The following is a 20,268-nucleotide window of genomic DNA, read 5'->3' as shown; positions in this document are numbered from 1 at the left end:
TCCCCGATTCCCCGGGTATCCGCAAGATGCCCGAGTGTATCGAGTATACGTAGTAATTGCCAACTAGTCGGCACTCGAAGTGCTAAGTAGCTGAGAAGTGGAGGTGATGCTGGATGCTGGATGCCCCTGCCAAGTGGCATGGCAATCAATTATCCGTTTTGTGCTTGTTTGATGTGCCTCCTCCAGCTCTCCTTGCTCATCCATGGCATCGCAGACCCTTTGGCATGCCAGTGGCACTTCACTTTCAGCGATCCGACTGGGGGAAGTCAGTGGGAGATCTTCAGACGCGTGCCAGCGGATCGAACTTTGAGCGGATTTTCAAGCGGCGCAGACGGGCCTCTTCAAGATCTTGATTACATCAATCGTTCATGTTTACTGTCCAGTCGTCAGATTTTGCACATTTTCCCACTGCTGCTTTTAACGTCATCATAAATTCTACAAAATATATTCTGCATTTATTTCCGCGAAACTTCTATGTACCTTTACTAACAGCCAATTGTTTACGGAACTCAAACGAATAAACTTTCTTATTCATTCATCACTCAGTATTCCCAGATCTGTTTAGTCAGTTTATATAGTGTGGGTCATATTATTGGCAGATATATTTCGACTGGAATTATCAGATTTCCGGCGGTGCTTTTACCGATTAAGAGTTGTTATCAACAGTCCAATTATTAATAATTATTATTATGCCAAACAGCCCGATTAGCCCATCACTTCTTGTACCTTTGCTGCGGCTTTTGTGCACCACCGATTAATATAGTAAATAAATCTCAGCCTACCTTATCTGAAGACACGATTCCACGGAGCACTTCGAGATCGAGATTACACTCCTCGACTAGACACCGTCGTCATTCTGGACGAGTAAAGTTCAGTGGCAAATGAAATAGAGTCGCTCGATGACTCAGTGGATCGCTTCACTGATAATCCCCATTTGGGTTCTCCTTAGCTGACCAGTTGGCGTTGTGGGTATTGAGTCTTTAGAAGACCACCGCCCAGTTTATAATGGATATAAAACGAATTGAGCTGCGAGTCCTATAAACTTTACGATATCGTAGCAGAATTTTATGAAAATCCAAAATACCTATCGGGGATGATCGCTAGACTCGCCATTTGGGTGTTAAGTGATAAGCAGGCTTCTCCAACCCTATATAAGAGGCCCAAATCGAACCACATTTCAAGTGTTATAATGTCGCTGCGGTTGGGCTTATGTCTTTTGGGTCTACTTGGCCTGGTTATCCTCTCGGATTCCGCCTCCATAAGCACCCACATTGTGGGTGGCGATCAGGCGGACATCGCCGAGTATCCGTACCAGGTGTCCGTTCGCCTGGAGACCTACATGCTGCTCCACATCTGCGGAGGCAGCATCTACGCACCCAGGGTGGTCGTCACCGCCGCCCACTGCATCAAGGGACGCTATGCCTCGTACATTCGGATCGTGGCTGGTCAGAACTCGATTGCCGATCTGGAGGAGCAGGGCGTGAAGGTCAGCAAGCTGATCCCCCATGCCGGCTACAATAAGAAGACATATGTGAATGATATCGGTTTGATCATCACTCGCGAGCCGTTGGAGTACTCCGCCGTGGTGCAACCCATTGCTATAGCCCTCGAGGCTCCTCCGTCGGGTGCCCATGCCGTTGTGAGTGGTTGGGGCAAGCGCACCGAGGAGGATGAGGCTCTGCCCGCCATGCTGCGCGCCGTTGAGCTGCAGATCGTCGAGAAGAGCACCTGCGGAGCCCAGTATCTGACCAAGGACTACACGGTGACCGATGAGATGATCTGCGCCGGCTATCTGGAGGGCGGCAAGGACACCTGCAATGGAGATTCCGGTGGACCCTTGGCCGTGGACGGCGTCCTGGTGGGTGTTGTGTCCTGGGGCGTGGGCTGCGGCAGGAAAGGATTCCCGGGAGTCTACACCAGCGTCAATTCCCATATCGATTGGATCGAGCAGCAGGCGGAGGCCTATCTCTAAAGAATGTGGAAAGTGTTGCAAGCTCAAAGCGAACAAATAAATCGAACAAATTATTACGTTACCACAATGATAAATACAACATGAACATTTAAAAACCGTAACACATAATATATTTAAAAGTTTATATACGTGCGCAAAGTCTAACTGGGTTTCCTAATTAAAATACCTTGTTTATATAGCCATTTCATCGGAATGTATGGGGCATTCTTTATGATTTATTTGTAAATAACATTATTAACTCGTGGGAATAGGTAAATATAGTTTGCCTTGAGGAAGGGAAAAGTTCCTAGTAACTAACAATACATTTTATACTTTACACAATCGTTGAAGCAAGTACAAGTTTCTGTGCATATTTTTAAAATAATTAAATTAGAAATTTGCATTTGTTAAAATCCAAATAGTTAGAAGAATTAAAACGATTCCGTTTTCAAAAATAACGGCTTTTGGTATTTTTTAGAACAAGTATATATTTAAGTTGTCGCTGCCGCTGGTATATTTTAGCCAGCAAGATACGGGCACGCTGACAAAGAAAATATTCGTGAAAATTCTGCATACGGAAAGAAGAAAATTCCAGCAACAGCAAGCCAACACAAGCCAGGAAAATGTCTTTATTTGGAGCGTTGATGGGCGATTTCGACGACGATCTTGGGTTAGTACAGTAAGTATTACATGCCGCAGGAACTGGAAAAATGCGGCTCGACCTGCAGAAGCCCCATTTATATTTCCATACGTGTGCAGCTAATGTACCCTTTTGGGACGTGGAAAGACAGCAAAATAATCGCGAAAACAGGTGTAAATCAATAATTGGCTCATAAGCCCCACAACCAGGCCAACTAAACATGCGTGCCCAAAAATTACCAATAAATAGCGTTCCAAAATGAACGGTAACCATCTGAGTGTGCATTTGCGTGTGTATGTGTGTGTGTGCGTGTGTGTGTGCAGCATGCGTGAAGTGAAGACGTAATAATCGATAATTTGAATCGAGCGACCGCAGGGAAATGCAATTGGGGAAAATGCACTCGCAAGCAGGCGTTATTTCAAAGGTTTCCCCCTGTCACTGGGCCATTAGATAAGCCCAACCGCAAAGTGACCCATGAATTGCCTATCGGAGCCTCTATCATATAGCAAAACATGGCAGGCTACGCTGCCTTTATCACTTATCTGGCCACAAATCATTCAGTTTCGCTGTGTTTAAAACCCCTTCGGCTAAGTTTATAATGAAACAAAAACGTAAAAGCAAATCAACCAGTGACCGTACGCAAATGGAGCCCCAGTAATCCCCGAATATCAGTCAAGTATCACCAAGTTACTCACCAAGTTGTCTCTACTCTGCAGCAACCACATGAGCCACACCATAAACGCGATGAACATGCAGATGCGCTCGATGAACCGCCTGATGAACGGCTTCATGCCCGATCCCTTCATGCAGGTCTCGCCCTTCGACCAGGGATTCCAGCAGAACGCCCTCATGGAGCGTCCGCAGATGCCGGCCATGCCAGCCATGGGACTCTTCGGCATGCCCATGATGCCCAACTTCAATCGCCTGTTGAACGCTGGTGAGTATTCGATGGACTTTTGCATTGAAGAGCCCCATCTAAAACCATTGTATTGCAGATATTGGTGCCAATTCAGGCGCTTGCTTTAGCCAGAGCACCGTGATGACCATGTCCTCGGGTCCCGATGGGCGTCCACAGATCTACCAGGCCAGCACTAGTACCAAAACAGGACCAGGAGGCGTTCGCGAGACCCGCAAGACGGTGCAGGACTCGCGCACTGGACTGAAGAAGATGGCCATTGGTCACCACATTGGCGAGCGAGCTCACATTATTGAGAAAGAGCAGGACATGCGTTCGGGACAACTGGAGGAGCGACAGGAGTTCATCAATCTGGAGGAGGAGGAAGCCGAGCAGTTTGACAGGGAGTTTACCTCGCGAGCTTCACGCGGAGCGGTGCAGTCTGGCCATCGTGGTGGTGGGATGCAGGCCATCATGCCCGCCCGTCCACCGGCTCACACCTCGACGTTGACCATTGAACCGGTGGAGGATGACGACGAAGATGACGATTGTGTGATCCAGGAGCAGCCGCCGGTTCGCTCCTCAGCGGGCCGCCATTATTCCACTGCGCCAACGGCACCGCAGAACAGGTGAGTGTAAGGGATAAAGTCACATCCACATCCGAGTCCCTGTACCGTGCGCGTGATTGTGTAGGATTAGCCGAATAGCATTTGCTGAAGCCCGATCCAAAGATTCCCCCAACTAACCACAACTCCTCTCACACAACTGTTGCTAAATTGAAACATTTGTATTTACTTGCAGATATAATTACTAAATCTAAAGTCAATACAGTATATTTTACTAACTATCCGATAAAACAGAAACAGAATTGCATACTATAAATTTCTGCTAATCACATTCCCAACTGCGTTCAAACGAAACGAATCGAATCGAATCGAAATCATAAAATGCACAGAGGTAGGCGGCAACTTAAGCTCTCAACATCTTTCGTTTGTTCAGTTTTCGTTTTGCCCACGACTCCTTTCGTTCGCCATGATCTCACCCACTCACGACGTAAAAAAAGCTTCGCGTTGAATGAACTGGATCGCCAACTAGCATAGTCCCGACCCCCAAAAGTATTGTTGTAATCTTTTCCAACTTTTCTTCGACTCGATTCCATACTACGGCAACAACGACATCGACGTGGCAGTGGCAACATTGCAACAGCAGCAGCAGCACCAACATCCGCGCCAGCAACCTACGATACAAGCAACGGAAACAACAATAACTACGTGAGCTCTCGTCGTTCGTATCTGCGAAATGGGCATGGCCTGGCCACGCCGCGCCGCCCACTAAGGACACCCCCATCCTCGCCGCTGGCCACGGTGTCCACTTCTCCAAGGTTTGTTTAGTTGCGTTCGGCTGGAGCCGGCAATGCGGGATTAACCTAGTTACATAGACTATGTCAGCTTCGTACCTCATATCAATCTGCTTGTATAGTCCTAACCAAAACCGTCTTCGGACAGCCGAAGTTTGATGCAAGGGTTTTGTGGTCCGATTGTGGTCAATTGTTGACGACGCATTAATAACAACGTTCTTGATTTATTGAAACCAATACTGTTTGTTTTCGAACTCTACTGGACTTCCTGGGTAGCAACGATTTGATCTTGTAATATACCATTTACCCAAGTGTATTAACGACATATCGCTCTCTCTTCTCTTCTCCATCAACATTTTGTACTTTCCAAATCATGCAGAGATTGGCGTCTTTATAATTCGCGGTACCACCGCAAGTAGAGCGGATACAGTACCAAATACATAAACCGAAACCTATGCTAATCCAGATAAATATCATAAGTAATCAAGTCAACGACGAGAAACTCGGCTTTCGGCTGGCTTCGACGTAACCACATGCACTCTACTAACCGAAGGCGCCACCAACGCTACGCTCCGCTTCATCGCCACAAGAACTTCGAACTTCAAACAGCAGCAACACCACATCTCCGTGCCGGCAGCTCAACACTACGGCCGCAAGCTTCGTGTAAGGCCGCACCTTCCCACACACATCTAACTCTCTGCCTGCATACTCGCATTTTGACCCGCCCGAAAGAGCATCGCCTATCCGTTTAACATGTAGACCACAATCTGCGAGAGCCACACTCGACGATTTAACACACTACGCGACGACGCCCAATTGGCCATCGACGATAATCAAAATTTTAACCATGTTGCTGCTGCTGTTGCTGCGCCACCACTAGCGGCACTAAGCGCGAATCCTACGAATCCATCACTCGCTTGCCTACATCATCCATCATTGCTCCTTTGACCTTCTCTTCCTGTTATTAAATTTTCACTTGCGTTCGAATTGGCCTGTGTACGAATGATTATGTGTACCTTTCGTTTTGTATGCCTATTTTTAAGAATCGTTTCTGTGAATTAATGACTATCTGTATCTGTTTCTGCTCCCCCCACCAGCATACATCCACATCCCTATGCCGCCCATCCGAGGCGCCAACAGCGCGCCGTAAAGCATCATCACACGGACGACGAGGCGGCCAGCTCCTCCAAGGCAGGCAAGCGCTGCAAAAAGCAGTAGTAGCAGCGTTATCACCTCTATGCCAACATCTTCCGAACCGCACACTCAAAAACACTGGGAAACAAGCGTTGGGTTCTGTTCCAGAGCATCTTTATGTTATAGCTGAAGAACCATTTCAAATATTTTTAACAAACATAATTCATAACTAGTTATGTCGTGTCATATCCTGCGTGAGTCGACCCCTCAGTTCAACACTAAAAATTGTACAAGTTAAAGCTACTGTTGATGCCCACGCAGGATATAGATCAACTTGCTTGCACTTACTTAACAGAAATGTGACTATTCAACGCCGAAATCATTACACTCTCACACCTAATCGAAAAATTCAATGAAAGTAATGGAATATATATGAAAACGTAGTTATAAGTTTGAATTATTTGATTAATTCTCAAGTTTCTAGATTTTGTTAGCCACTAAGCTTTAAATAATGGATGCCAGTTAACGTGCAAATGAACACAAGCGATTTGAAGGCTCCGAACGATTGAAAACAATTACCAATTCCCCAATACATGTAATTCGTAAGGCCCAAGTAAATGTTGATGTGAATTTAATTAAATGGTAATTACATTATAATAGTAAATCCAATGTGTTCTACTTATGCGACTTAAAGAGAATTCAACTTATTAACTGACTAGTCCACCATCTCCATTTGCGTCTCCTCGGATTCCCGCCAATTGCGCTGCACCATCTCCACCACCTGCTTCCAGATGGCCGTCTTACGCAGGAAGTTGGCAAGACAGGCGAGTATAAAGGCCCAAGCCAAGCCCAAGTAGTAATCCGTCTCCACAATGGGTTCACGGGACAGCGGCTCGACCTCTGAGCGAAGGAGGATGAGCGGATCAATGGACTGTGGATTAACAGTCTTCACATTGGTGTGACGCATAATGAACCTGGCAAAACTGCGCTTCTCCGAGTCTTTCCACGAGGGATCGTATTTGATTACCGGCCTGCCCTGGTGGAATATCATCAGTGTGGGCAGCGAAACGATGCCGATCTCTGCATTTAAGCGACTATACTCATAGGCATCCACATAGGCGATGGGCAGCGTGGGAAAGAAATGGGGCAGCAGGTTTATCACCGGAGCCACACGAGCGCACTCCAAGCTGCTTGCGGTGCAAAAGTGGACAACCACACAATTGCCCGGCTCGTGGCGCTTGGTGGCATTGCCCACCGGCTTTAGCAGATTCACTATCTCCTCGGCACTTCGCATTATTAGCAGTGCGGGCTTGGAATCTGTCTCATTTCCTGGATCCCGCTGCAGGCACTTGATCATAATGGGGGGCTTTCGAACCGGAGGCAGCTCGGTCAGGTGCAGGATGTGCTTGTCATCCGGCGCACACGTGTGCCGCTCCTCCAGAAGGGCAAATGTCTTGAAGCTATAATGGCACTGGCCCCGAGAAATTCCCAGGGAATCCGTTTTCCCATTTGAGTAGAGTCCGACATATTGGAGGGCAGTTAGTAGTCCGGAGAGTTCCGCCTGACCATGCGCGGCGCAGAGCACTGTGGTAATATAAATATGTCAGTGCTTGAAGAACTCGATATGAATAAATAACGTACAAAATATAAACAACAGATTTAGATTCATTTTGTCGTTGCTTGAACAGCTGTTAAAAAAGTTGGCTGTTATATGACACTCAATGAATACCTGGAAACCTCTTGGTTTTATATATAACGAATATCGAGCTAACTGCTTGCACTGCTTTCGCTAAGCAGTTTAAATTAAGACGGTGTGTCATCGATGAGACATTAAGGTGTATCGAAAAACATCGATGTATGTTTTTACATCGCTACAATAAGTTTATATTCTTACCCTGTCTTGTTTTCATTTTCGTCTGTGCTCGCTGGTGATTCCCTTGGTGGCATTACATCATTGGTGGATCCATTGGGATCCAAATCAGACGCGCCACGATGACGGAGCAGCACATGGAGCTGGAGAGCGTTCGCCTGGCGACATTTGGGGAATGGCCCCTGAATGCCCCCGTTTCCGCGGAGGATCTGGTGGCCAATGGTTTCTTTGCCACGGGAAACTGGCTGGAGGCCGAGTGCCACTTCTGCCACGTGCGCATCGACCGTTGGGAGTACGGCGACCTGGTGGCGGAGCGCCATCGCCGCTCCTCGCCTATCTGCTCCATGGTTCTGGCTCCGAATCACTGCGGCAATGTTCCGAGGAGTCAGGAGAGCGACAAGGAGGGCAACAGCGTGGTGGACAGCCCTGAGTCTTGCGCTTGTCCCGATCTCTTGTTGGAGGCCAATCGCTTGGAAACCTTCAAGGACTGGCCGGTGAGTACTCTGACCTGGTGTCGCTTGCTTCTGGTGATTCACCAAAGCGGACTCTTTGTAATCACTATAGGGTTTCAGTTTCAAGCTCACTTTAAGTACATATGTAAGTATGTTTACGTAGTTAAAATGTAGCGTAAATAAGAAATAAGGGAAAACCCAGTAGAAATAATCTCTAAAACGTTTGTTTGTATACAAACAAGAAATGACTTGTGAAATATGTAAGCTGCCTAATTAACTCAATTCAGCTGAAAGATGTTTGGAAATCAGTTGGGAAAAAACTAGTTCTTCGAAATTAGTCAAACTTGGTTGAACATAGTTTCCACGAAGAGAATGGAGATATATGTTTACAAATATCATTATAAACTTGAAATGAAGATCATTGTATAGTAATTTTAAATTCTTCCAACTGAATAATTTTAAATCTAGTTCAACTTTAGTTAAAAATGTCACCATCTTTTCAGAATCCCAACATTACGCCGCAGGCTCTGGCGAAGGCTGGTTTCTACTACCTGAACCGCCTAGATCACGTAAAGTGCGTATGGTGCAATGGAGTGATTGCCAAATGGGAGAAGAACGACAACGCCTTTGACGAGCACAAGCGCTTTTTCCCACAATGTCCTCGTGTGCAAATGGGGCCACTTATAGAGTTTGCCACCGGAAAGAACCTAGATGAGTTGGGCATCCAGCCCACCACCCTGCCACTGCGTCCAAAGTACGCCTGTGTGGACGCCAGAATGCGAACCTTCTCCGATTGGCCCATTACCAATATTCAGCCCGCTTCTGCTTTGGCCCAGGCTGGTTTATATTATCAGAAAATAGGCGACCAGGTGCGCTGCTTCCACTGCAACATTGGATTGCGCTCGTGGCAGAAGGAGGATGAGCCGTGGTTCGAGCACGCCAAGTGGTCGCCAAAGTGTCAGTTCGTTCTGCTGGCCAAGGGTCCAGCCTATGTAAGCGAAGTGCTCGCGACAACGGCTGCCAACGCCAGTTCCCCGCAAGCCACTGCTCCAGCCCCATCGCTCCAGGCAGACGTACTGATGGACGAAGCGCCAGCCAAGGAGGCGCTAGCCTTGGGTATCGATGGAGGAGTTGTGCGCAATGCCATCCAGCGCAAGATCTTGAGTTCCGGCTGCGCCTTCGCCAGTTTGGACGAATTATTGCATGCCATCTTCGACGAGGCCGGCGCAGGAGCTGCACTGGAGGTGCGTGAGCCGCCCGAGCCAAGTGCTCCCTTTATTGAACCATGTCAGGCCACTACTAGCAAGGCAGCATCTGTGCCAGTATCGGGAGCCGATTCCATCCCAGCCAAACCACAGGCAGCTCCAGTTGCGAATATCTCCAAAATCACAGACGAACTACAAAAGATGTCGGTGGCCACACCGAATGGAAACCTGTCACTGGAGGAGGAAAACCGACAGTTGAAGGATGCACGCCTGTGCAAGGTGTGCTTGGACGAGGAGGTTGGCGTGGTGTTCCTGCCCTGTGGCCATTTGGGTAAGTCGCTGACCTATCATGTACCATGAGCTGTAGCTAATTTCCTATTCCCCCGACAGCTACCTGCAACCAATGCGCCCCCAGTGTGGCCAATTGTCCCATGTGCCGCGCAGACATCAAGGGATTTGTGCGCACGTTCCTTTCTTGAAGCGCATATCGACATCATACAGAGTTTACCAGCTAGTTGTTAAGCGAATCGATTGATAGCACCCACACAAACTACTACAGCGAAGTTCAAATTATCCGGTGATTAGCTAATGCAATATCTTTAATCGTCTACTAAGTACTTGGCCAACTGCAGCTATCCGTTTTTACATTAGCTACGGTTGTGAGTTGTCGTTACTAACTATCGCCTTGTGTCCGAGCAAATCTCTTTTAGACCAGACATTATATACGCTGAAAAGACCTTATATAAATGAGCAGCTCCATTTCGCACTGAAAAGGGTATCAAAGCTCCGGCACGACCGCAGATCACTTATGTATTTCTTGTTATCGTACTCTTATTAACACATGTATGTATTTTTGTTGATCATGTTTATAAGCCGCTGATAGTATGGTATACACACAACTATATGCATCTCGCGAAATACGAATAAATGTATATGTAAATGTTAAAAATTTATTTTGTCTCTTGGGAAAAATCTATTGTCTTAAATTCATAATTTAATAATGCATATTGTTAGATGGGTGGCAATTATTAATGCATTCAATTAGATCCTCTTCCAAACGGTTTTAAAATATTTAATTTATCTTAGTTTTAAATCCAAACGGTTTTCAAGGGATGTGCCCCATGAGATTAGGCTATTATCTTGTAACAATCTGTTTCCACTGCACACAACTATCTCGATATCATCGCCATGCTCGTTCGATACTATCGATAGTGGCATCGATGTTTTGACAGCTCTACGCAAAAGTACCAAAATATTGGTATCCAAGCAATCGTTTTCAGCTCTCCGCGTGAAGTCGTGTGCGCTGTTCGAACTTCGAAGGCGAGCTCCAATGAAGCTCTGGTCGCGGAAAACACACAAGTTCCAACGCCAAGAAGTGCAGAAGCTAGTGAACAAAATTTAGAAGAACCGAACCGAAGCTACGGCTAATTTTATATGTAAAATCGAAAATTACCAAACGCGCGCTCGTGTGTGAGTATATTCTGCGAGTATTTCAAAGGAAGAGTGCAAGTGTGTGTGTGTGTGTGGTGCTGCTGCTGCTACTGCTGCATTTTACGGAGTGTGGGCGGGAGCGAGCGGGACAGAAAGTGCAGCATAGTGTGGTGTGGCAAGCAGTGACCATTTCCCCCCGCCCCCGCAAAAACCCTTCCAGTCCGCTACCTTTCCATTTTGGAATCTTCTTCGAAAAAACACTTTTTGTACGGTGAGAAACAAAGCGACGCACGCACACACACGTTCAGCGAGCGTTGCTTAGATAGATAGAGCAAAAGGGGAGGGAGGGCAGAGAGAGCACGACACGTATCTGAAAATCTCAATCTCACAAGTACACACCGTAATTTCGGTTGTCGAGCGTGCTGCGCATACGCGCTTGGCTTCATTCCATTTTTCACATTTTCTTTTCGGGTCAGTCGCTGGAAACAGCTGTGCGCTGTCCCTCCACCTCCCTCTACCCCACCTCACTACCTTCTAAAGAGAATGACCAATCCACCCATTAAGGTATTCCCCAGCGAACCGCAAAAGCCCAATCAGCGTTTATTTTTTATTCGGAACGGTTATTCATTTAAAACTCTGGATAACCTGTGGCTGTGTGTGTCTGTGTGTGTGTTGGCAATGTTTTGCAAATACATACAATTTCAACAGCGCAAAAAAAAAAAAAAGAAAAACAAAAGCAGGGCGGGCTTTTTACCGTTCTCTTTCTCTTTCTTCCGCCTGCCAGAGGAGAATGCAAAACTAAACAAATAACGAATTCCCGCTATCTGGACTGCGAGTGTGTTCAGAATTTCTATATCCATATCGATATATGTATCTGTAGGGTGTACACGTTTGTTTAGCAATTGACCCAGTGTTTCCCTTAAATATTGAACTCAATTGGAGGCGCAGTAGCATTCAGTGGGACTTTATTGACTGCATTACTCATATGCAAGTCCGAAAAGGGGGATCGAATGCGATTGCCGCACCCCTTACTTGCTGCACTTAGCTGCCTACGAAGAACTTGCATAAAAACGTGCCGATCTCAACGTTTGATGTTTTACAAGAGTAGTTGCCATGGTGGTAGATAGCTGAAGTACAGTGAACTTGCGCTAAGCTAGTCTGTGACTGATCCACAGAAGTTACTGTCAACCCCTTACAGATTTGCATTAATCACTTGTAATTCGCTGCCCCATTCGCGGAGTTCATTAAACCCATTTAAGCGCATTACAAGTGAATAAGGTTTTAAATAGCCTTTTAAGCCTTATTCATATACCTGATACATTGCTGCATTGTCCGTCTAAGAAACAGTTTTTATAAATCATTAAATCTGTAAGTAGTTATAATGGTGTTTTAAGCTACTTGAATAAACAGCGTATTCACTGCATGTCGGGGTAGTTCTTTCCACTTCCAGTTACTGCTAGCCGGTTTTCACTGTGCCAGGGCTGCGGCACCTGCCCGCATCGCAGATCGAACCGTTGAGAGCCTCGCATCTCGCGTTCAGCATAAGTTGCAACCCTAGTCGCTCACTAACACACACGCAGACATGCTGCTCACGCACAATGGAGCCAGCTCCCCAGTTTGCGCGCGTGTGTGTGCACATGCATATATGTATATGTATGTGCGTGGCAGCATTAACTAGTTTTATTTGCTTGGTGAATGTCAATTTCATTGTAATTGCACACCCCAAGCCTCTCCACGAATAGAAAAGGAAAACAAGTTGGCCAGCGGGCAGCGCTGTTTGGCGATTAGTGCACCGCACCTGGGAGTTGCCATTTTAGCCGCAACATTTGGCGAGGTGACCTTCGCCAGAGTTGCCGATCGATTTGTGAGTTGCACTTGCTGCTGCGGCGGCAGCTCTAATTGTTTTGTTTACATTTCTGTGTGCGGTGCGAAAATGCGAGAAATGCCAGAAAACGAGAGCGCCAGCGAAATTTAACGGTACGTGGTTGCTTGCCATATACATACATAGGCATACGTACATATGTATATGCATCGGTTTGTGTACATATGTGAATTTGCGATCAATGGCGCTGCTTCGCTAAATAATTTGACCTCTGGGCCACCAATTAATGTGTGGATGCTGCCCATTCTATTACCACCACGCCACGCCACGCCACACCATCTTCCCATGTCGCATTCGCACATGGATACATACATGTGTACTACCAAAAGGTAAAGAAGTGCAAGACTGGTTGTGCGCGTGCGCGTGTGTGAGTTTCGGAGATTTTATGGCTGCTGCGAAGGTCACGGCTAAGCGTATGCAAAATAAAATCAAAGCTAAACCAGACCCCAAGCTTCACAGAGTGTGTGATTCAGTGAGATCGCAGAGCAGAAGCTGATAAGGAGTTGGCCAAGTCGAGTCTCAGATGCCCTAGCAGCTATTGATTTGGCCATATAGTTATGTAAATAGCCCATTGGATAGCTCGTGAAATGTGCACTTGTCTGTGAAAAGTCAGTCTATCTACTTGTATATACATATCTACTTGCATTCCTTAGTTAGATTCCTTAGATGCATTACCGGTAAACAGTTAACAAACTGCACGAAATTATGCAAGTTGAGCTCGCCGGTTTCCATGACTACTATGTGCTGCTTTTGATTAAACACAACATTGCCACATGCAATAGAAAACTACCACCGTTTGCCTCGTTTCATTTGCTTTGCTTTCCTGACCACAGGACCACGTTTATTTGGTCCTCGCTATATCGATTCACTACCTGATGCCGCCAACAAGGAAATGTCTCCTCTTTAATGTTGAATAAACTCCATCACTCAAGGGTATTCATACAAATAAACAAAAACCAGCGAATATAAAACAGTTTTGACGTGAATCGAGGTAACGTGCCAACGATCTCCCCTTTAAGGCCTAGACTCCAGCACTCCCTTTCCGTTTTGATTGTTTATATCGTGCCTTAACAAATTATTAACGGAAGTACATTCACCTGATCAGTTGAATGAACATGAGCTCTGCTCTTTCCTACTGTTTTTATTTTTTCGCCTTGCCCACTTGCTCACTTTTTTTTTTTTTTTTTTTTTTTTTTACTATTAAACATTTTTCCATATTTTTTCTCGACCATTGACAGGCGTAGATTTTTTTTTTCATATTTTTTATTGTCGCGATTCACTCACGTGCAAACAATCGTAAAAACGCCAGAGCACGCGCTTGTTTGCATTTGATTGCATTTTTCCATTTAATGCAAAGTGATCTTCCCACTGACCTGTCCCAATCGGTGGTTCTGATTCGATTGTGCCTTTTTTACAAACGTAAAAGTAGCAGGAGGGCTTTACTATCATCTGTGAAAGAATCTTGGATTTCCGGAAAAAAAATAACCTTTTTGGACTTGACGTAATCTGTACTTAATGTGGAGCAAGTCTTATCGCGGGTACACACAATTAAATGTTATACAGCTTTGAACTCCACGAGAAGGTTGGATTACTCATAAAAACAATTTGAATTTGTCTAACTTGAATTTCGTTTGCGAATCATCGCTTTATTTAGCACAATTTTATTGAGATTCTTGTTCGCTAATTATCGTTTTTCGATTCGGTTATTAAGTTGTATACTTTCTAACGAAAGAACTCGTTTGAATTAGTACTAGCTAGTTGCCCGTTTTAGAAGCCACATCAATTGACTTGCTTTTGTTGGTTAAAAATAAAAAAAAACACTAAATTGATAAATCCGTTCAATCGATCGGTAACCAAATGAACATTAGTCATTCTCAAATTAGTCACCATTTAAGGAGATTTCTCAATGCGACACACTTTTCAAGTGGTGGTTCCTTGTTTTCACTTTTAAAATGTTCCGTATGCCATTTATTATGTATGAGAATATTTCTTTTTATTTTAAACAAAATTGCATTCATATGAGTTGAATGATTTTATGACCTCAACTTTTATGCCAGCAATAATCAAATTAAAATGACTTTCTGTATTAATCATAAATTCTTGCTGAAGTTATTCGAATCGAAAGATTTTGAAATTAATGAATAATACAGGGCCTTAATAGAGTCCGTTAAAATGTTGTTCCATTAACCTTTTCACACTTTTCAAACTTTTACTTGAAAAATGTTTTGCAATTAACCGGAAAGAATGCTGATTTCACCTTCGCAGTTTCATATTTAGTTCTTAATGCAATTAAATAAATTACTACTACACAGCTTTTTTGTAAGATACATGTTACTAAAAAAAAAACCATCTAAGCAAAGAGAAAATGACTTAATTGCCACTTGAAACCAACAGACTTTTTTTTTTCTTTCTCCAACTTGTTGGTTCCTCAAATTTTCCTCATTAGCTTCCATTGCAAATGTGTGGTCTTAAACAACACTTTTCTTATCCTTGGCAGGACCGACTTTGAAGCTTCTCAACACTGCCGGCAGGACAAATCAGCTGCGACATCCGGCAATGCACCAAGATGAGCAGCAAGGAGCAGCAAGCAGCAGGCCGGGACTTTAAGCGCAATTCAAATGCCTACTCCAGCCTGCCGCCTTCAGGAACGGGAGCAGCATCCTCCGGAGCAGCACTGGGAACGGGAACGGGAACTGGCAAAAGAGCCCGTGGCAAACAGCCACAGTTGGAGCAGGAGCAGTTTGGGCTCTCTAACAGCCTGTCCAGCGAATCGATACGGCAGGCATGTGCCTACTACGACGACGAGTTGAGCGATGAGGACCTCATCGAGATTCAGCAGACGCCGCAATCCTTTCACCAGCAAACAAAACAACCCCTCCAGCTGCAGCCAATCAGCTTCAGATTGGGAGATGATCTGGGGGACGAACGAAGTGCCTTCTGTGGCAGCCAGGAGATGCAACAGGCGCCATTGAGCACGCCGATCAAACAAGCGGCTGAAACGGACGAAGCCTTATGTGTGCTCAGCGAACTGGATGCCATTCTGGATGGCCACGATGTCTCACAGCTGAATGGCACCTGCTCAAGCGGATCTGTAAATTCCGGCAGCGACGATGACAAGGTGGAGGATTATCTAATGGATCTGGACAACTACCTGGAGCAGATGGATAATGCCTTAAGCCGCGAAGAGTCACTCATCATCATTGACGGCCACACCAGTTTAAAAAGAGAGCCCAGAACTAGAACTCTGCCTTTAAGTAGGAAAAAGAAGTCAAATAAAAAGAAGTGTGAAGATCAGGAGGCGGCCCAAGGTGATTTCCAAAGAGAACATCAAATAAGGAAGACGTTCAGCTGTTCAATAAGGCCCACAAGCCAAACAGGTTGGTAATCTCTTCTAAGCGACTAGCCAAGCCAAGAATTTGGCTTGAACTTCCTCTTAGGTCGGCTTAATACTCATATAACAATACTATAAACTTTTCTTCTTTCTAGCTTCCTCTTCTGGATCATTGGAGACTTCCACGGAACCCGTGATGGACGTTTGGAGGCGACAGTCCATGCGTCGCGCACTGGAGCAGGAAGACACCAAAGCTACAGTTGAGGCGGAAAGAGAGGAAGACGATATACCCACCTTATTGGTGGAGTTGCCCCCAAGGCGCGATGCGGAAATGCGTCGCTGTTTTTCCCAAGGCGATTGCCAAACTTCAGCCGCCACTTCGGGTGGCTCTCAGATGCTCACAGAAGCACACATCTTCGATAACCTCCTGCAAACGAACGCACGGGCATCGAGCGAAGAGCCGCGACCCCGCCAGTATGGTCGCCGCTTGGAGGGACCTCCGACCCCAGTTCGCTCCTTGATTCTAGCCCAGAGTCGGCCACAGAGCGCTCCGACGCGGGTACAGTTGAGGGAACCGCAGCTACAGGACACGCCCACGCATCCTATTATGTCCACCTGCTCGGAACTCAGCTCGCCGCGCTCTTCACGAATGCCCAGCCCCGTTTCCCTGCCTTCGGACAGCAGCAGCAGCGAAAGCAGTTCTGCTGATCACGATCAGGAGCCGGATCCGGTGCAAACCACGACCATGTGCAGTGCCAGTAGCACAACGCCCCTGGAGCCGCTGCACCAACTGCAATTGCTACTGCGCGAGAAGTGCGGCTTCAACAGTCAGTGGCCCCACGCCGGGAGTCGTACCCTTGCACTGATTGGATGCACTTTGGGAGTCTTTAATATGTGCCGATTTGCCGTGCTCACCATTAACTTTGGTGGCAACTTTCTGCTGCAGTTCCTTCTGCTCTCAGTAATTTTTGGCATCCCACTTCTGTGGCTGCAAATGTGCTTGGGTGCCAAAATTCGCGCCGGACCCGTTTCCATGTGGAAGATCAGTCCGATTTGCGCTGGAGTGGGCATAGCGCTGGTCATGGAGCAGTGCTTTCTAGCCTTGTACTCAACGGTATCACTGGCCTGGATTTTAGTCTACCTGAGGGATGTGTTCCCGACAGCATCTCGTAGTGTATATCGCTGGCAGGAGATGGCATTCCCCTATCGCTCTGATACATCGAATGCCACGGGAAACCTCACGCAGACTGTGGCCGAGTACTTCAACGTGGTGGTGCTGCAGCGGCTGCATCTGGCCAAACATCCCGATGCCAGCGGAATACGGTTCCACGTGAATGATCGGGTAAGTTCCACCCTCCCCACTATCCCGCTTCCCATCTAACTGACTCACTGCCACTTCCTTCAGCAGCTGGCCTTCTATCTGGCCCTCATCTGGGCGGCCGTGTTTCTCATCCTCTGTAAGGGTCTGAAGTCCTTGGGAAAGTTGGCTTACATAATCTACACTCTGCCCATGGTAGCTCTTGCGGTAGTGACTGCGAAATTCGTCTATGTCGTTGATCCAAGCAGGATACAGGTGACTACGAGAATATTGAAAATACTCTTTAAACAATCAATATGATCAAACCCAATTTCGTAGAACATCTTCGCTGCCAGCGACTTCGACGACTTTCTGGTGAATTCAAATAGCTGGACGGCGGCCACGCAAGAAACGTTTCTTACTTGGGGTCTCCTAGGCGCATCTGTAATCGCTATTACGAGCAGAAGCCACACCAATGCCAACAAGGCCGCTTTGAGGAGGGACGCGATTCTCCTGGTATTGTTAACCCTGATCGGATTGGGTTTAATGGCACTGCTAGCTTTGTGTTGTGCTCAGATTCTGTGGCAGCATGGATACGTTTATGTGCCAGGGTCGTTTGGTGAGTGGAAACCTCCTTTTCCTTAGTTTTAAACTTTATCAAACTTTATTATTCCATACAGAAAACCCTGATTGCTACGCGTCCATTTACTCGCTGCAATCAAACACCAATCCCTTTCTGCTTTCCTACCCGCGCTCGCTGATTCCGCACTACTCCTCATTCATTGGAGAGACTTACAGAAGAAACCGCACCATGATTCACGTGGAAAGCGGCTTCCAGGCACTGCGCTTCATCTCAGAAATATTTCCGGCCGTGCTCTCCCTGGCCAGTGATAGCATATCGTGGGTTTGGGCTGCAGTGGCCTTTGCAACCTTCGCTGGATTTGGCTTGGCGCAGCTGTGTGTGATGTGGAAACCCATCTCAAGTGCCTTAGGTAATTCCACGAGCTCAGTGTTGTTGAGCTGCGTGACTGGTCTGCTTCTCAGCATCCCATTCGCCACCGAGATGGGCATCTCGATCCTGTACTATGTAGATTTTCTACTGGGCGGCTCCTGGTTCATTCCGATCATCTGGACGGCTCAGATTTTTGGCGTCTTTCTTATACGAGGACGTCCCTACAACGGAGATGACCTCGTGAATGACCTGAGACTTTGTGGCTCCATGTCAGCATTCCTTGCTTTGTCCTGGAACGTTTTGCTACCCATTGGCCTGATCACATTGTCAGTCGTGGACTACAAGGCTTCCCTGTCGAATCAATTCTACTATTGGCGTGGAAAGTCATACTTTTCCTATTGGTCCAGAAAGATGGGCAGTCTTATCCAAATTGGAGTGCTGCTGGTCATTCCCGTGACTGCTATTATTCAAATCTACCGATATCTGGCGCACGGCCCTCCCGATATCTTGGAGGTGAGTCTATTACATTATTTGGCTTACCGTTAAGCACTTTAATAATGCTCGTTTCCCTTGTCATCTAGCGCATTCAGCTGCTGTACCGACCGCCCGAGGGGGGAGAGGAATCTCGCCGTCCATCTGCTCGACAAACGACGTCCCAGAGTCGTCGTAATGCCTTGGGCCAGACCGCGGAGGGCGCCCAACACGATGCACAGAATGATGCTCCGCCAAAGTACACGCCACCTCCGTCCTACACAACGGCCACTGGAGCCCGCCTTGCCAAGCTTCTTCGCCAGAGCATTCGTCGCAGCGTGAGAAGGTATAGAAAACCATCACTCAATACAAAATGGAAATGTTATTAATGGCCAATTTATCCACAGGGTTCTGGGCGACTCAAGCCGAACTCGACCCGTGCTCTCCCTCGATGCGGAGTCCGCATCGCCAGCGGCACCGCCTGATTACCTGACCATACTGACCAATCCGGCTGGCAGTAGTTTCAACGCGGATCCTTCGCCAGCTTCCAGCAGCAGTCCCGAGTCCATAGAGATCGAGCAGCGTCCCGCTAGCTACGCCCAACGCTCGCAATCGCTGGGCAGGAAACTGCATCGCTCGGGGGCTTCGACACTGGAGCGGCGGCCGTATACGGCAGAGGATGTGGTGACCATACTCCGCTCCTCGGTGCGACACCGCCAGTCGGAGGGAGGCGGAAATTTGGTCACTGCCAGCACCCTGCCGCGCCCTCCAACCGCCGCCATGTCCACACACTTGGAGGACGCCTCATTCCGATCCATAGAGAATCTCGTGCTGAACGCCGAGCCGCCGGATAGGACGCCCGGCGTGGAGCTGGAGCTCGAACTGGAGGCTGGACAGGCGGAGGAGTGCGCGCGAAATAATACATCTGTGATTTAACTGACTAATATCGTACCGTACATAGCGTAACTCTTATGCGATCCACATATCCGCTTGCTTTCTTAGACTTGATTAGCGCTAGTTATCTAAATACGAATAATACTTTGTAGTTATGCGAATAATAACGAAAACAACTAGTTGGTATTCCCAAGTGTGAGCTCTTCTGATCCCTAAAACCGGTATTGCACGTCGATCACCCACCCCATTTCAATCCATGCACATATTTTAGGCTTACGGATCGCGCCTGTCTGCGCAGTTGCCCTTTAAATTATCCCAACAATGGGAGGCCGGCCTACGTGCCCTGCTCTCGAGGGCCATCTATTTAAGGGAAAACGCACTGGGCCCTAAGCCGATTAACAAACGTGACCAGTTGAAAAAAAGTGAAAATAAGCGGAAGTCCAGGAGGGCGTAACCAACAAAGGCGGCTAATGAGCCGGCCAGGATGTTTCTGCATATTCCGATTA

The 20,268-nt window shown here is 47.0% G+C and overlaps 5 protein-coding genes across 17 annotated transcripts; 4 read left to right on the top strand and 1 right to left on the bottom strand.

Moving 5' to 3' along the window:
* Positions 1-1,185: 1,185 nt before the first annotated feature.
* LOC6548865 (trypsin alpha-3) lies at positions 1,186-2,066 on the top strand. Its single transcript, XM_001975415.3, has one exon. It carries the CDS (start codon positions 1,190-1,192, stop codon positions 1,970-1,972), a length of 783 nt encoding a protein of 260 aa, XP_001975451.1. The 5' UTR covers positions 1,186-1,189; the 3' UTR covers positions 1,973-2,066.
* A 380-nt stretch (positions 2,067-2,446) lies between these two features.
* On the top strand, positions 2,447-6,641 carry LOC6548866 (myeloid leukemia factor). Of its 7 annotated transcripts, XR_003407939.1 has the most exons (6): positions 2,447-2,630; positions 3,308-3,528; positions 3,587-4,115; positions 4,676-4,867; positions 5,223-5,506; positions 5,941-6,017. XR_003407939.1 is itself a non-coding variant. In XM_026981155.1 (5 exons), exons 1-5 carry the CDS (start codon positions 2,575-2,577, stop codon positions 6,059-6,061), a joined length of 1,110 nt encoding a protein of 369 aa, XP_026836956.1. In that variant the 5' UTR covers positions 2,447-2,574; the 3' UTR covers positions 6,062-6,641. The 7 variants fall into 7 exon arrangements, 5 of the variants coding, with proteins under 5 accessions (XP_026836956.1, XP_001975452.1, XP_015012317.1 ...); XM_026981155.1 differs by lacking the exon at positions 5,223-5,506 and having other exon boundaries at positions 2,447-2,621; positions 5,941-6,641; XM_001975416.3 differs by lacking the exon at positions 5,223-5,506 and having other exon boundaries at positions 5,941-6,641.
* Positions 6,592-7,762, bottom strand: LOC6548867. The gene is made up of 2 exons (XM_001975417.3): positions 7,619-7,762; positions 6,592-7,561 (listed from the first exon to the last, which is right to left on the bottom strand). The coding sequence occupies exons 1-2, from the start codon at positions 7,644-7,646 to the stop codon at positions 6,693-6,695; spliced, it is 897 nt and encodes a 298-aa protein (XP_001975453.1). The 5' UTR covers positions 7,647-7,762; the 3' UTR covers positions 6,592-6,692.
* On the top strand, positions 7,755-10,453 carry LOC6548868 (death-associated inhibitor of apoptosis 2). The gene is made up of 4 exons (XM_026981154.1): positions 7,755-7,832; positions 7,960-8,341; positions 8,803-9,835; positions 9,895-10,453. The coding sequence occupies exons 2-4, from the start codon at positions 7,970-7,972 to the stop codon at positions 9,981-9,983; spliced, it is 1,494 nt and encodes a 497-aa protein (XP_026836955.1). The 5' UTR covers positions 7,755-7,832; positions 7,960-7,969; the 3' UTR covers positions 9,984-10,453.
* Positions 10,454-10,696: 243 nt separating this feature from the next.
* On the top strand, positions 10,697-19,956 carry LOC6548869. 7 transcript variants are annotated; one of them, XM_026981150.1, is made up of 8 exons: positions 10,697-11,206; positions 15,315-16,194; positions 16,304-17,490; positions 17,554-17,721; positions 17,785-18,064; positions 18,126-18,910; positions 18,979-19,214; positions 19,276-19,956. In XM_026981150.1, exons 2-8 carry the CDS (start codon positions 15,384-15,386, stop codon positions 19,802-19,804), a joined length of 3,996 nt encoding a protein of 1,331 aa, XP_026836951.1. In that variant the 5' UTR covers positions 10,697-11,206; positions 15,315-15,383; the 3' UTR covers positions 19,805-19,956. The 7 variants fall into 7 exon arrangements, with proteins under 7 accessions (XP_026836951.1, XP_015012322.1, XP_015012321.1 ...); XM_015156836.2 differs by having other exon boundaries at positions 10,698-10,974; positions 17,557-17,721; XM_015156835.2 differs by having other exon boundaries at positions 10,698-10,974.
* The last annotated feature ends 312 nt before the right edge of the window (positions 19,957-20,268 follow it).

The sequence above is a fragment of the Drosophila erecta genome, unplaced genomic scaffold, assembly GCF_003286155.1.
Source record: "Drosophila erecta strain 14021-0224.00,06,07 unplaced genomic scaffold, DereRS2 tig00000092-arrow-pilon, whole genome shotgun sequence".
Classification (NCBI taxonomy): domain Eukaryota; kingdom Metazoa; phylum Arthropoda; class Insecta; order Diptera; family Drosophilidae; genus Drosophila; species Drosophila erecta.
Note: the sequence above shows the minus strand (reverse complement) of the source record. Positions and strands in the feature narration are given on the sequence as shown.

Bases quoted from the DNA above. Each gene is read 5' to 3' on its own strand.
- LOC6548865 (XM_001975415.3), top strand. From the start codon at position 1,190: ATGTCGCTGCGGTTGGGCTTATGTCTTTTGGGTCTACTTGGCCTGGTT.
- LOC6548866 (XM_001975416.3), top strand. From the start codon at position 2,575: ATGTCTTTATTTGGAGCGTTGATGGGCGATTTCGACGACGATCTTGGG. The intron at 4,116-4,675 runs GTGAGTGTAAGG...TCGACGTGGCAG, and splicing joins CCAACGGCACCGCAGAACAG to TGGCAACATTGCAACAGCAG. The intron at 4,868-5,940 runs GTTTGTTTAGTT...TCCCCCCACCAG, and splicing joins ACGGTGTCCACTTCTCCAAG to CATACATCCACATCCCTATG.
- LOC6548867 (XM_001975417.3), bottom strand. From the start codon at position 7,646: ATGAATCTAAATCTGTTGTTTATATTTT. The intron at 7,562-7,618 runs GTACGTTATTTA...ATATTACCACAG, and splicing joins AAATCTGTTGTTTATATTTT to TGCTCTGCGCCGCGCATGGT.
- LOC6548868 (XM_026981154.1), top strand. From the start codon at position 7,970: ATGACGGAGCAGCACATGGAGCTGGAGAGCGTTCGCCTGGCGACATTT. The intron at 8,342-8,802 runs GTGAGTACTCTG...CCATCTTTTCAG, and splicing joins AAACCTTCAAGGACTGGCCG to AATCCCAACATTACGCCGCA. The intron at 9,836-9,894 runs GTAAGTCGCTGA...TTCCCCCGACAG, and splicing joins CCTGCCCTGTGGCCATTTGG to CTACCTGCAACCAATGCGCC.
- LOC6548869 (XM_026981150.1), top strand. From the start codon at position 15,384: ATGAGCAGCAAGGAGCAGCAAGCAGCAGGCCGGGACTTTAAGCGCAAT. The intron at 18,065-18,125 runs GTGAGTGGAAAC...TATTCCATACAG, and splicing joins TTATGTGCCAGGGTCGTTTG to AAAACCCTGATTGCTACGCG. The intron at 18,911-18,978 runs GTGAGTCTATTA...CTTGTCATCTAG, and splicing joins GCCCTCCCGATATCTTGGAG to CGCATTCAGCTGCTGTACCG.